The 13,811-nt window shown below is 41.5% G+C and overlaps 1 protein-coding gene across 1 annotated transcript in view; it reads right to left on the minus strand.

The window, feature by feature from the left end:
• Window positions 1-2,900: 2,900 nt before the first annotated feature.
• The window catches only part of ATG7 (autophagy related 7), a 70,532-nt gene continuing 59,621 nt past the window's right edge, over window positions 2,901-13,811 (minus strand). Inside the window, exon 19 of the mRNA XM_062500435.1 lies at window positions 2,901-3,300. Within this exon, the coding sequence (XP_062356419.1) occupies window positions 3,268-3,300 (33 nt within the window). The 3' untranslated portion in view covers window positions 2,901-3,267. The remainder of the gene's footprint in view (window positions 3,301-13,811) is intronic.

Genomic DNA, 13,811 nt, shown 5'->3' on the forward strand with positions numbered 1-13,811 from the left:
AGAAGACAAAATGAGAGTTTTGGTTCACCTCACTGGGCTTCTCTGAGGACACAGGGAAGGGAGAACACGTTTCCAAGCTCAAACTCAATGATTTTTAAGGCCTGGAACAGTCACTGCAGTTTCCTGTGTTGTGCCAAAATACCTCCAGTGCTGCTGCCTTCCACTGAAGCAGAATCTCTTTTATTTCTTGGGAGCCATCAGCTTCCTGGGAATGGAACTCCTGTGGTTCCTTCCCAGCCAACCTGCCCAGGCCATCACAAATCCTCCTCCATAGATCTCCATGGGATTTTCACATTTGTGCCCTTCTCCCTTACATATCCCTGTGCTGAAGGCTTCAGACTCTGAGTAGCCACTTTGGGAAGGGTTCTGGCCATGGCTGTGATGGCACCAGGGCAGTCCCCAGGCGTCCCTGAGGGCAATCCAGTCCCTGTGGTCCAGGGCTCCAAGGAAGAAAACTCCCACAGAATCTCAGATTCCTCACTCTGATGGATGTGGTTCACGTAACAAATTCTAAACCTCAGCAGAACACACTGCAGGGGTGATACTGAAGCAAAATTCCAGCTGGCAGAAGTGTGAAATCACAGCAGAAGCCCTCGTTCCATCAGTTTCTTTAATGCTCAAGTACAAAAGTGGTGTCAGAGCTCTCCAGGGAAATTTTCTAACAGAATTAAATGTCCCCAGATGAGGCATGGGGGGCGGGGGAGGGGGGGGAACACAGCTGCAGGTTGCCATAAAATGCCAGCAGATTCCTATTAGATAATTTAGGAATATGAGCAGGATCCTCTTAGGCTGCTCATTCCCTTTCCCCAGCAGATTTGCTTCTCACCTGAAAAGCCCTGGCTGGGTTCTCCAGTGAAAGTTCAGGATCTTCATTGTTTACTGTTTGAATTTACTGTTTAAAAGGAATCCATAAATAGCATTTTATGAACTGCTGACTGGCGCCAATGGAGAAAATCCAGTGGTTTTCTCTTTGCTGGTGCCATGGTGGAGGAGCTCCTGGCAGCATAAATTAACATTAAAATCCCAGCTCCTCCATGAAGAAAGGGAAAGTTTAGCTTGTCCCAGCAAGCACTGGAGCTGGGGTCTGTGCAGAAATCCTGCATTAAGTGCATACAAAGCAGCAAATAAATGTGTTTATCTGCTGTAAGTATTTGAATGTACATTCATTCATTCATTGGAATGGATTCTCAGGATTTCTCACTCAGTAAATGCCCAGAAATTCAGTAAAAGCGATAGAAGAGCAATTCTGGTCCACAGGGAGAAAGAAAACAACATTTTAGTCAGCCAAAGGAAGTTATTGCAAGTCAGAGGGAAGTGTTTCTGTACACGTGGGAAGCACATGGACAGGAAACAGCCAGCCTGGGAGAGCTGGGTGGCACTGGGATGGCAGGGTAAGGAAACATGGAAACATTAACCCTGAGCTCTGAACCCCTCTGCTCCCCGCACAGACACTTCCCAAGCAGAGTTCCAGGTATTTAAAACAATTATTAATGTTTACCAGGCTCAGAAAGATGTGCAGCTTTCAAATCTTAGATAACCCCAAACTGCAGAGCCATTCACACTCCACGGGGTCAGCAGCTCCCAAAGAGAAAAAAAGCAGATTATTCCCTTTAAACTCTTCTGGCACCATCCCATGGCTCCAGCTGGACTAGGGCATGGCTAAAAACATGGCTGCAAAGCCATGGTGCACTTTAACTGCTTTAAAAATGCAGATTTCAGGGTTTCAGTCTCAGTCTTCAGTGCCTGACCACCAAGAGATGATTTGCTCTCGTTACCAGCTCTGATTTCCAAAATATATTGCAATCATATATATTTTTATATTACACTGAAGTTACCTAAATGAGACATTCCCCTAGGTAAGAAACAATGTAAGTATAATGGCTATGGTAATAAATAAATAGAAATAATGAGTATTTTAGACAATAATGGCTATTTTTAGATACTTAGTGCAAACCTCAGGAGGTTTCAATAAATTTTTCTGATCAGAAGATGGGAGTTGCAGGTATCCTTGACCTGACTGAACTTCTGATGAGAGAGAAGCTATGAAATTGTCTACAAAAAAATCTTCAGAGTTTATGTTAAGGAAGGAACTAAAATAATTGGACTGACCAACTAATTTTCACAATATATCTACTTGGCAGATAAAGTGATTTGCATTTTAATAACTCATAAACTCCACAAGATAAAGCTATGAAAGGGATTTCAAGTTTCCTTCTAAAACCTATTCCAAGTTAAGACCAATAGATTCACTTTCAACTTTGCAGTAATGCACTTTGATATTTTCAAGCTCCTTTTTCCTCAAGCTATTTTTCTAAACTCTAGGATTCTCAAACTCCTGTTTGTGCTCAGCCATAATCTCTGAAGCCACTTGAAAATATTAAATGAACCAAAAAGGAAAAGAGATTTGCCCTTTTTGAACACCTGCACGGTTCTGCACGACCACACCCAAAACCAGCAAAGTCAGAGAACAAATTTCTCATTTCACTGAAGCATTTCCCTCCAGGTTTTGACTGAATCAATGACCCACCACCCCCTTAAAGCAATTTTTTACCACATACAACAGAGCTTTTTCTGGGCCTCAGGGTAGCCTAATCATGATATAAATGTTTTGGTCTTTCCTGGGAAAAATCAGTCAAACCATTTTGTTTCCGTAGTATGAAAAGGTGGGATCTTTACAGGGAATAACAATTCCATGAACACATCCAGAACAACTGCACCTGAAATTCATGTTTACAAATAATTCCTGCGGTGGAGGCAGCAGGTTCAGGTCCTTACCCACTCCTGCCCACCTTTAAGCAATAAAGTTAACTCCCAAGAGCAGAAAATGCTCAATCTTCACAAATCCCAGCTAAAGTGCCTCAAATCTGAGAGAGATGAGAAAAGCCATTCAGAAATGCTGCTTGGACATGGCCATTGACAAGCAAAATAAAACCTGGCCCAAACAAACCACCCAAATTCACTTAAGCAGCATTTTTTATATGTAAGCCATATTTAGATACTGAAAACAAAACAAAACAAAACAAAAAAGACCAGGTTTAAACATAAGCACATCGCTCCAGTTATTTACACAATAAAAATGAAAACATGGCGAGTTCTGTCCCTAAGAGACTGCTTTGAAAGTGAAGTTATTCATGGCAAAACGTGGGTTCTGTTTGTTTGTCTTTCCAGCAGTCAGGAGGGGTAAGCAATCATTAACTCCTCAAAGCAGAGATAAAAGGCTGCAGTCCAGAGCATCCTCCTCCTCCTCCTCCTCCTCAGCACCTGATTTCAAACTGTTTCATCATCACTCATGTCCCAGATCTGCAAGAAAAAAAGCAATTTCAGCTTGTGGAGTTGAAATATGCTCTTCAAACACTCTTAAAAATTCATATTGCTGTTTGAAAGGAATAATTAATAGCATTTTATGAACTGTTGAGTAGCACCAATGGAGCATTACAGAAAACTCAGTATTTTTCTCTTCTGTTAACAACCTACACACCAACACTTATTTGTCATCCTGGGGGTATTTTTAACATCTACTTTTCAGCGTTTGTTACTTTGGCTATTTGGTATTTATTATCATTTACAGTAAGGCTCAGATCAAACCCCAGACATTTAGGTTGGTTTGCGGACTCAGTGGCACACACTTCACATGAATAATCACTTCCAATAAACAGCTTAATTTACCAAACACTGCAGAAAAATTTCTAGGCATTCATGAAGAATTAAGTGGTCATTTTACACTTAAATATTAGATCTCATAAACAGCAGCTTAAGGACAAGAAGTTAAATGGAAATTTGTACCTTTCTACTGCTTAAAAAAGAATTAACTACGCCATTTTTCCCCTGCAGTATAACATAATTGTACTTTTACTTTCTGTTTTGCCCTTGGCCAGTCAATGGTTATAGAGTGTGGGAAAAGTGAATATTTTTACAGAGTATCGAGGTGTCCTTGTGAACACACTGAGGTGGAATGGCAGAAATTCAGACCAGGGATTTGCAGAACTGTCTGGGGGCAGAACATATTCCCAACATATCCTCCAAGCTTTTTCTTCCTGAGGAACAGGGATGCTCCTGAAACACTTTTTCTGATATTTTAGAGGGTTAGCTCATGGCCTAGACCCTCTTCCCACCTGGCAGAGTTTAAGCTCAGGACTCACATGGGTACTCAGCTTTGAGCTGTGTTTAACACCTAACACCAAATATATAATACATAAAACAGTGTCTGTGACTGGGAGCATTTCAAACTTGCCTGAAGTACCTACAGCACTTGACAGCAGATGACACAAGGCAAGTGGTTTGGATGAGAAGCACAAAAATGCCATTTTTCCAGAGCCCCCAGAAATCCCTTGCTGGCCACGACCTGACCAAAGGAGCAGCAGCATTTTGGTGTCCATGGGGAAATAAAATTGAGTTCCTCTGTTCCAAAACACAACTTGTGTGCTGGCATCAAGTGGCCAGCTGAGTTATTCTCTCATTTTACATCCTGACCACTAAAATATCTCAAACCCCCTGGCAGCAGAGCACGAACAGTCATTTAGGCTGTAAATTCTTCAGGGCACAAAGCAGTATTTTACATACACACAGTGCCTGGGACAATGGGGCACTGTTCTCACTGCACTGGGTAGACAAATAAAAAAATACAAATAACCCCTTTTCTAGACAGGCAACAATGCCTATTGACCTATAGCTTTATTAAACCCTTACAGGAAAGAAATGGACTATTTCTGGAATTTAAAAATGTTCTGAAAGAAGCTCTTCGAATTGAACCTAGGGAAACACATAAAATCAAATATTTCTGTGCAGTGCTAGGAGCTGTGTGAAAGGAAAACTCTGAATGGCAAGATTTTCTCCATTCCTAGAAGCGGCACAAAATGGTGGTGTAAATCCTTATGGAAAATACTGAAGGAACAGTTTGTTTACAAAAGGAAAAAAAGAGTTTTCCTCCTGCCCTAGATGAGCAGCTCGGAGCTTGCCAAGGCAAACACAAATGTCCAGCTCGCCAGTCAGGGTCAAGGATGTGGAAAATAAATACAAAAAGCAAAATCTTTAAATAGAGTTTAGGGTATGATTCAAGCCAGAGAAAAGCAAAAATCCCAAGTTCAGACAGTCCCCCTAGCCCAGAGCCTGAAAACAAAGCCCACAGACTGCAGCCCTGACAAGGAAATTTTCTCCTTTCTAAAGCACAGCTCTTTTCTAGGAGGCTTTTAACAAAAAATATTCACAAAAACTCTGAAAATTAGGTTCCCAGTTATTTAACCAAAACTCAAACATCCTGGATTGAGTAGGATGGTTTTTAAGTGTTTGGAAAGTGTCTTCCCTGGAGGAGAACAGAGTATTTTATAAAACAGTTTACACTTCATGAAGCCTCAGAGCAGTCAGAACCATTAAAGCACAGAATGGCTTGGGTTGAAAGGGACTTAAAGCTCATTTTATTCCATGGGCAGGGACACCTTCCACTATCCCAAACTGCCCCAACCCAACTCCAACTTGGCCTTGGACACTTCCAAAATTCCAGCACAGCATTTTGTGTCCAATTTACAGAGGTTTATAAAAACCAAAGCAGTGGTATCTTAACAAAGCAGAAGCAGAGGGAAGAGGAAAACCCAAGACAAAAGGGACAAATTCAATACAGAAGTTAACAATTGCAAATTACCTTCAAGAAAACAAGCTCCATCAGATTGTGCAAAGGAAGTTGTGTGAAACACTGACAGCTAAATTATCACAGGCTCCTAACTAAGAGCAATAGAGGTTTAAAAAAAACAAAAACAAGTTTAAACTTTAATAGATGATGACTATGCAAACTCTGGGGATTACTTCAAAAGAGTGAACCTTTTAAGAGAGGAAATAAAATAAAAGCCAAGAAAGACAACATGTGAAATGACGGTCAGAAGAGTCTGATTTCCAAACCAAGCTGTGAATTTGAATTTTTTCACGTCTCCTCTGTCCTGCAGCACACCTGGGCAAGCCAACCCAACCACAGCTACAGGCAAGGACAAGGAGGAGTCAGAAAATGGGAAGATAATGAAGCAGCTGTCAGCCCCACCCCAGCCTGCACAAACCTGGGCAGATTATCTGAATGCACCTGCTCCTTCAAATACCTGCTTTTATATTCAAACTTCTTTGGAGAGCTTCTTAAATTTCACATGCAAATTATGGCTATTCAGGAGAAGAGAAGGATTCCCACACTTGTTTTCCTGCAAGTCCAACTGTAATTTTCATCAATAATAGGAAGAATGAGGGGAGGAAAGCCCACAAATTCCCACAGATCGATTTTCCCCAGCTCCAGACTGCACTTTCAACAAATGCAATGGAACTGAGAGTTCTGCACTTCCTCCCTAGCACAGTAACACCTGGTACTGCAAACTGAACTTCCACAAGAGCAGCTCCAAAACTGCTGCTCACCTAGCCAGGCTTTGCATCTTCAAATTAACATCTGTGATTCAAACAGATAACCACTGTTTATCTTATAAATAAACCTGCAAGAATAGAAATGTACCTTCAGGGGATTCTGAGAAGTTCCTTGCCTCCAAACTGAAAAAGAACCAAGCCAGCTCCACACGTGTTGTTTTCTGCACACAACTGAGATGAATTTACAGACACATGGACCAAAACACGCTGCCTGGGAGGACCCAGAGGAGATTTTTTTTTTAATGCAAACTACAGGATTTGTTGGGTTATAAATGCTTCACATATGGTGAGGAGTAAAGAGTAAAATTCTAAAGGCTGAAAATGAAATGTTTCATCGATCAAAGAGCACAGCTGAAGATCAAATGAGAACACAGCTTCACAGAGTAATTATCAAATCTCAGTCTGTGATTTAGGAACAATCAGGATTTTTAATGAAAGCTCATTCAAGCAGCTTTTTGTTATTTTACAGCAATAAAATGTGAGTTTTTTGCTAGATATGAGGTAAATCATGTTCTAGCTCTGTGCTTTGCCACAGAGAAGATACATCAGGATGTGGGGCAGCCTAAATCCCTTTCCAGTGTGGATATCTGGCTGAACATCCCCATGTGTGTGGGTATGTGGCTGAATGTGCTGCAGTGCCCTGGCCAGAGCAGGCTGCATCCCACTGTGGGACCTGCTCCATCCCTGGCTGCATCTCAGGAACAGCACCAAAAATGAACCTGCACCTTCAAATTCATGAAATCCCTGCAAGTTCCAACCTGCAGCAGACTGAGGGGGATAATCCTAAAGTTCAGCACCCTCCTTTCATGGCACTGTGAGCACTTCCCTCATCTCCCTCAAACCAAGCACACTCAGAGCATTTTCCATATTCAACTATTCCCTCCATGCCCCTTTCCCACAGGAAAAAAGTGAACACCCAAGAAGAGCAGTGCTCTGCACTAAGGGGAGATTTGGCTTTGCTCAGAGCCTGCTCAGAATAAATACAAATAATAAATAATAGGAAGAATGAGGGGTAGGGGGAAGCCCACAAATTCCCACGGATTGATTTTCCCCGGCTCCAGACTGCACTTTCAATAAATGCAATGGAATTGAGAGTTTTGCATTTCCTCCCTAGCACAGTAACACCTGGTACTGCAAACTGAACTCCCACAAGAGCAGCTCCAAAACTGGAGCTCACCCACCCAGCCTCTATTATTTTCCCATTTTTATGACTTCTCTTATGGTTGCCTGAAGCTGGACAATGCACTCCAGCCAGGATCCACTTGTGCTTCCAGTGCAAGACCTCATCCCACAGTCATTCTACCGTATGGTTTTTTTCAAAACTACCTTCTAACTTCCTCTAATTCACCTATACCCAGAATCAGCCATAATCTGAATAATGAACTATCAGATACTTTTTCCCTCAGCTGACACACAAATTCCAAACTTAAAACACACACAGGGAAATTAACCTAAAAAAATAATCAAATCCAAGGCTTGTAAAAACCACATTTCTTTCTTCAAGCTGCTTTATTTCAGTAGCAGGTGGAGGAAAGGGTGGATAATTTCTCCAGATCCCTGCACACAGTGGCCCTATCCCAGCTAGCTGACCTGGCTGACAAATCCCTGGCATCCCTTGTACCTCCACAAATTCTTTTTTTCTGTGTCTGCCCCCATAGCCTTCCCTTCACTATCTCGCAACAAAATCAAGTCCATCAACCTCACACCTTTTTTTTTTGTTTGTTTGTTTGTTTTTTCAATGCTGGTGGCCTGACTGCTGCTTGTTTTGCCCTTATAGCCTTTCCAAAATTCTGCATTTTCAGCCCACAGCCACAGCGTGCAAGGTCAGGGTGATGGGGCATTCTCATTTTAATCTCAACAAACAGCAATTCTTCTACAAGTTCCTCTTGCATGAAGATTTCTTAAATATATGTACAATACCTAAAAGCACAGAATGGGTTGAGTTGTTAGGGACCTTATAGCCTAAATATCTTGTAGAACTGGTATCTGAAGGACTCTGAAAGCTATTTTTAAGAACAAAACAGAAAAATGCAAGTAAACAGCACAGAAAATATGTATTTACAAATAAACTACTAGCTAGAAAGTCTTTTTAGTTCCAAACAGGTAGATAAACAGTAGCACCAAGCAGTAATTAGTCCCTTCTGGGACAGACCAGTTTTCCCAGGTATTCGTAAGAAAATGACATGAAAACATTCACAAATTTTTTTTTTTTTGGTCACGACTAACAATTATCGAAACAATAAAAAAAAAAAAAATGCACACGAGGGTTTTTCTGGTATAAAAATGCCTCAGACAGATTTCCTTCCATTGTTCCTTGTTTTATGAGGGGAAAAAAAGTCCCAAAGCACAGAGGCAGCAAACACAAACCCAATTTCTCTCCTGTGCTCTGAGCTGAAAAGGACATTTTTCAGGGCATAGCACTGCAGCTGTTGCAAAGTCTCTAAGAGGAGACTTTCTACTACTCACCCTTTTCTTCAGGCTCTTAAAAACTGCAAATAAATGGGAAAATAAATAAACACCCCCCAAGCACGTTTGATGATTGCCATTATTCTGTTTTGTGGGGGATTTTCAACTTCAATTTACTACAACCAACAGGCAGCTATCCAAGGAGAAGGTGTGTTTGAAGGAAGCCACAATTAATGGAAATTCTGTCATAGGAATGATTAAATCTGATAGAAAGCCTTTCACTGAAAGGAAAATAAAACATTGTATTATATAGTAGTGTATATTTGAATTCTTCTATCACCTTCCTCCTTGATTGTGCCCAGGTTTTGCATTAAAAATAAAACTGTAAGTTTATATTCACTACATTTATAAGTCCTGCAAAAAACCTGCTAACAGATATAAAAGCAAATTTATTTTCAAGGCTTGTACAGGAAATGTGGATTGGATACATAAATGGATTTCAGAATAATTAAACCATTTCTACACCTGAGTCTGTGTTACTCCAACTGCTCAGATTGTGTTTGTTTTGTTGTAAATCCATAATCTGCCTTGTCCCACTGCATCTTTTTACCACCCAGGTGATGCAGATGCTGTCAAAAAATGAGTTTTCAGGTCATAACAATCAGTTGGTAGCTAGTGGTTAAAAACGAGCAGCAGATTAACACCACCAGTGAACTGCAGGAATAAACAACCCAGAAATAATGAATAATAAATAATATAAAAGATGGGACTTGAGAGACACTCAGTGCTCTAACATGAGGCACAGAATTCCTGAGCTCCAGAGACACCTCTGGAAATAATTTTGTCCATCCTTCACCCAAAGCAGGACCAAGAGCCTCAGGGTGTTCAGGCTCCTGTCCATAAAACCACCACACAATTACAGAATGGCTTGTCCAGCTGAGTTTTCAACATTTCTGAGACTGCACAGCCTCTCCAAGAACCCTGCTCCAATGGTTTTACATCCAAATATGAGATTAAATCCTCTTCTGAAACAAGGATCATCTTGGTTAAATTAGCCCATAGCTACCACAAATCCATCAATATGTCTTTTTTTATCATCATCATCACCATCATCACCCTCACAGTGCTTCTCCACAGCCCCTGCAGAGCAGCAGCCTCCTGGCAAGCCCAGCACACTCATCCAGCCTTTCCAACAGCTTCAAGATGCTGAATTCTACAGTTGTGTTCACCTAAAAACCAGCTAATCCTCATTTATTCCAAAGAAATTCCGGCTGGCTGGCCAGGCAGGGCATACTGCTGGGGGAAGAACAATCCCACCACTCTCCATGGAATCAGAGATTTTGGGTGGCAGAAGGAACTTGGATTGACATTTGTAAATCAGATCATCAAAGAACACTGTCCCTGAGAACTGGGAAAATTTTTCTTGTTTTTTCAAAAAACTCCCAAATTCTACAAAGGGGAAAAAAAAAAATCATAGAAATCCTTGAGGCTTTAGTGACTGATTAAAGAGCACTGATCATTTTCTGTTGAGACACAGATTCCCATAACAATAAAAAGTACTATTGGGAGGCCACCTAACTCAGGTATGAGTCAAGTTCCAGCATTTTCACGTTTGATCAACCACACTCCATCCTCACAAAGCATAGCTGGCAAACACGAGCAAAATATGCATTATTCTAAATAACTCCAAACCAAACAACAGGGATCCTTGTCAGCTCAATTCTCATTATCAGGAAATAACATTTGGCAGAAAAAATTAACACATGTCCCACATGCAGTTATGTCATCTTACATGTGAATTTTGTGCACAGCTTTAGTACAACCAGACTTCCTCTCATGCACTGTCTGTAACACATAAGCAACAGAAAACTTGAAATGCAATCAAAATATGAATTCATGAAAACTTTGATTTATCCAGTGACCTCACAGATCTCATCATTGCTTCCATGGAGATACATGTGGTGTGTACACAACATTTCTATCTTGTGGAGGAGGCAGCAAGAAGATAGAGAAAACTTTCTTCTCTCTCCTCTTTTACAGGAGGAATGCTCTTCATACAGTTAGAAACTAAAATAATTCCTGAAAATATAAATTGAGGGAATAGTAGAACACGGTTTGCAGTGTTAAATGCTCAGAGGATTATCAGATTTATTTCATGTTATATACTTCAGAAACTTAGGGAAGATAAATCCATATGCATTAAAATCTTATGTGCCAGTTTCTCCCCTGATTAATCCTGCCACTTTTCTCATTGGGTTTATCAAAATAAATATTACCCAGAAAATTGCAAGGCCTGGTATAAAAGCACAAGGAGGGAAAAATCAGTAATTACAGGTAAGGTAATGATGTTCTAGAAATAGAACAGGCAGATCAGGTTTTTGGCTTGGTTTTGTTTCAAATGCACAGGAAAACCTGAAAAAGCAGAAGGTTCCCCAGCACTGAGAGACCTCTGCGAGCACCTTGCCTTGCTCTGGAAACATTTGCTAGGCCCATGCAGTAAATTAACAATAAATTAACAATAAACAACAGAGGCAGCCTCAACTTCACTCAAAAAACTTATGTACTGATTTAAAACCATATGCCCAACCCAGATCCAGCTGAAAACTTGGGTCCACGTGTCAGATTTACTCTTATAACACTTCAATTAACACAGAAACAACTGAACAAACAAGAATTTTGATGAGACTGTGCAGAGATTTTGGGCCTGGAGGCTCTTGCAGGGATCTGGATCCTGCAAGCCCTTTCTAAATTGCTTTTGATTTTCTGACCACAGAATTTCAACATCTGCTGGACTAACAGACTATCTGCAAGTAGCTGTGTCCCGGCTACCAAATCTCCTTATTTAATTCCCAATTTTTACCTGTAACAAAGTGGGTGCCCCCTTGCTCTGCTGTTGGTTTTTCATTCCCAGGAACGTTTTCCCAAGCTCCTGATGGAGGGTGAACCTCATCCCAAAGCTGCAGGAAGTCCATGACCACCCCAACCAACTGGTGTCTCTGGGGGCTGCAAAATGTCCAGCAGCCTCAAACCAAACCCACCCTGCTGCACTTCCTCAGCTGAGCTGGGAAAAAGCAGAGGGACAAACAGAGCCCCTGCAGTGGGACCCAGCTACAAACCAGTCCTGTTATTCCAGGTTTATCCAGCCCAGCCAGGCTTAGCAAAGCCCAGCTGCAGCCCTTCCATGGATGCCAGGACCACGAGCACCCCCGGAGCTCTGCAGATGTCCCAGATGTGCTCCAGCAGAGGCTCCCAGTTGCTTACAAGGCAGACAGCTTGTTCTGGCTCAGAATTCCCTTTTCCCCCCATCTGGGGTGGCTTTGATCTTTTGGCCTGTTCCATGATTGCCATTCTGTGAGTTTACAGATCACAAAGAATGTGTGAGTCCAGCTGAGAGTGACAGGGTGAGAAGCCACTTTAAAAATCTGATTGCAGGCAGCAAATAGAGTGAGTGTGGTTTCAAAATGGGAATACAGAACTAGGATGTTCAGTGGATTTTCCATAAAATTAATCTTAAAACAAATGACAGATCTCCTGTACTGTGAGAACAAACTTTACCTCTTCATGGCACTAAATCTGCATTACCCTAAATAACGCATTTTTGTCACTTCACCTCTTCTTCCCCTGCAAAGAAAGATCTGGAATACACTCATGAGGCTGTTTTGAATCATTCTGAACAATTAAGAGTTTTAGTTCAAACAGAAAATGGTCAAACACTGCAGGGCTCTCAGGACTATCCCTCCCATGCTGGAATTCCCAGCAGGATGCACAAGCCAGGTGATTCCAGGCTCCATCAGCATTCAGCAGGGACATATCCCAGAGCACCCAGCACAGAGCTGCCATTCCACTCCATTTGGTGTCAGGAGGAGCAGACTCCAGCAGCACTTGGAGAACAGAATATGCCCTGAGTGACACCTTCACAGGTGCAAAAAGAAAAAAAAAACATTCTTTCCAAAATCAGCTTTATTTTATTCTTCTAAAATAATTTTAAATCGTATTACACTTCTGGAATCACAGAATCTCAGAATGGTTTGGGTTGGAAGGGACCTCAAAGCCCATCCAGTGCCACCCCTGCCATGGCAGGGACACGTTTCACTGTCCCAGGCTGCTCCAAGCCCCATCCAGCCAGGCCTTGGGCATTGCCAGGGATGCTGGAAACTGCATCCCAGCTTCAGCTCCACATGGAATCACCTCATTCTCAGCCTGTCTGATTCCACACCAAATCTTCATATCGCTTTTCCTGGCTCAATGGAACACTCTTGCAAAATGTCAGTGCTGCATTCAACTGCTGACTAATGCAGACACTTCAAAAAACCCAAACCTCAACCCAAACAACCCTACAAAAGACACGTAGCACCAAGTTTTCCCAGGAGCAGTATTCCATCCTCACTGGGAGCTCAGAAAAGTCAATTTTGTGACTTTCCTCCCTGTGACTTTCCACCCTCTCCTGCATTAACCTTTCAAGTGCTTCTACTTTAGCACAAAACATATTTAAGATCTGTTACGTACCTCTGATATTTCTCTTCTGGTGTGATAAATAACACCATCCTTATTCTACTGAAGGAGTTCTTTGTCCTCAGAACTGTATAAAATTTTATATTGCAACTAAAACCTGAGGTTTTGATTTCCTCCACATCAGGGATGGCTGTTTCCCCCCATTTTATTTTTCATTATGGGTAGTAGAAGATATTTTCTCATGAGCTAAATCTGAATTAGAGCTATTCCTCTCTGCCCCTCTGTACGACATTTAATATAGTTCAGTTGCATTGTGAAGATTAAGCAAAGTTTTTCTTCATCTTTGAAGCCATGAGCTGTTTCTTCCACAGGTAAAAGTTTGTAGACACCTGGCACAGGCAACCTTGATAAATTATTCCAGACACACACAGTTATAATGAAGAGAATAAACTTGGTAACAGTGGTGACTTTTACAGATCAGAGTTCTGTCAGTGCACTCTTTAGATAAAGCAAGCTTTGACTCTTCCTGCTCACATAAAATTCACCTAGAGGAATAACTTCCT

Source organism: Cinclus cinclus, chromosome 12, assembly GCF_963662255.1.
Source record: "Cinclus cinclus chromosome 12, bCinCin1.1, whole genome shotgun sequence".
Lineage (NCBI taxonomy): Eukaryota > Metazoa > Chordata > Aves > Passeriformes > Cinclidae > Cinclus > Cinclus cinclus.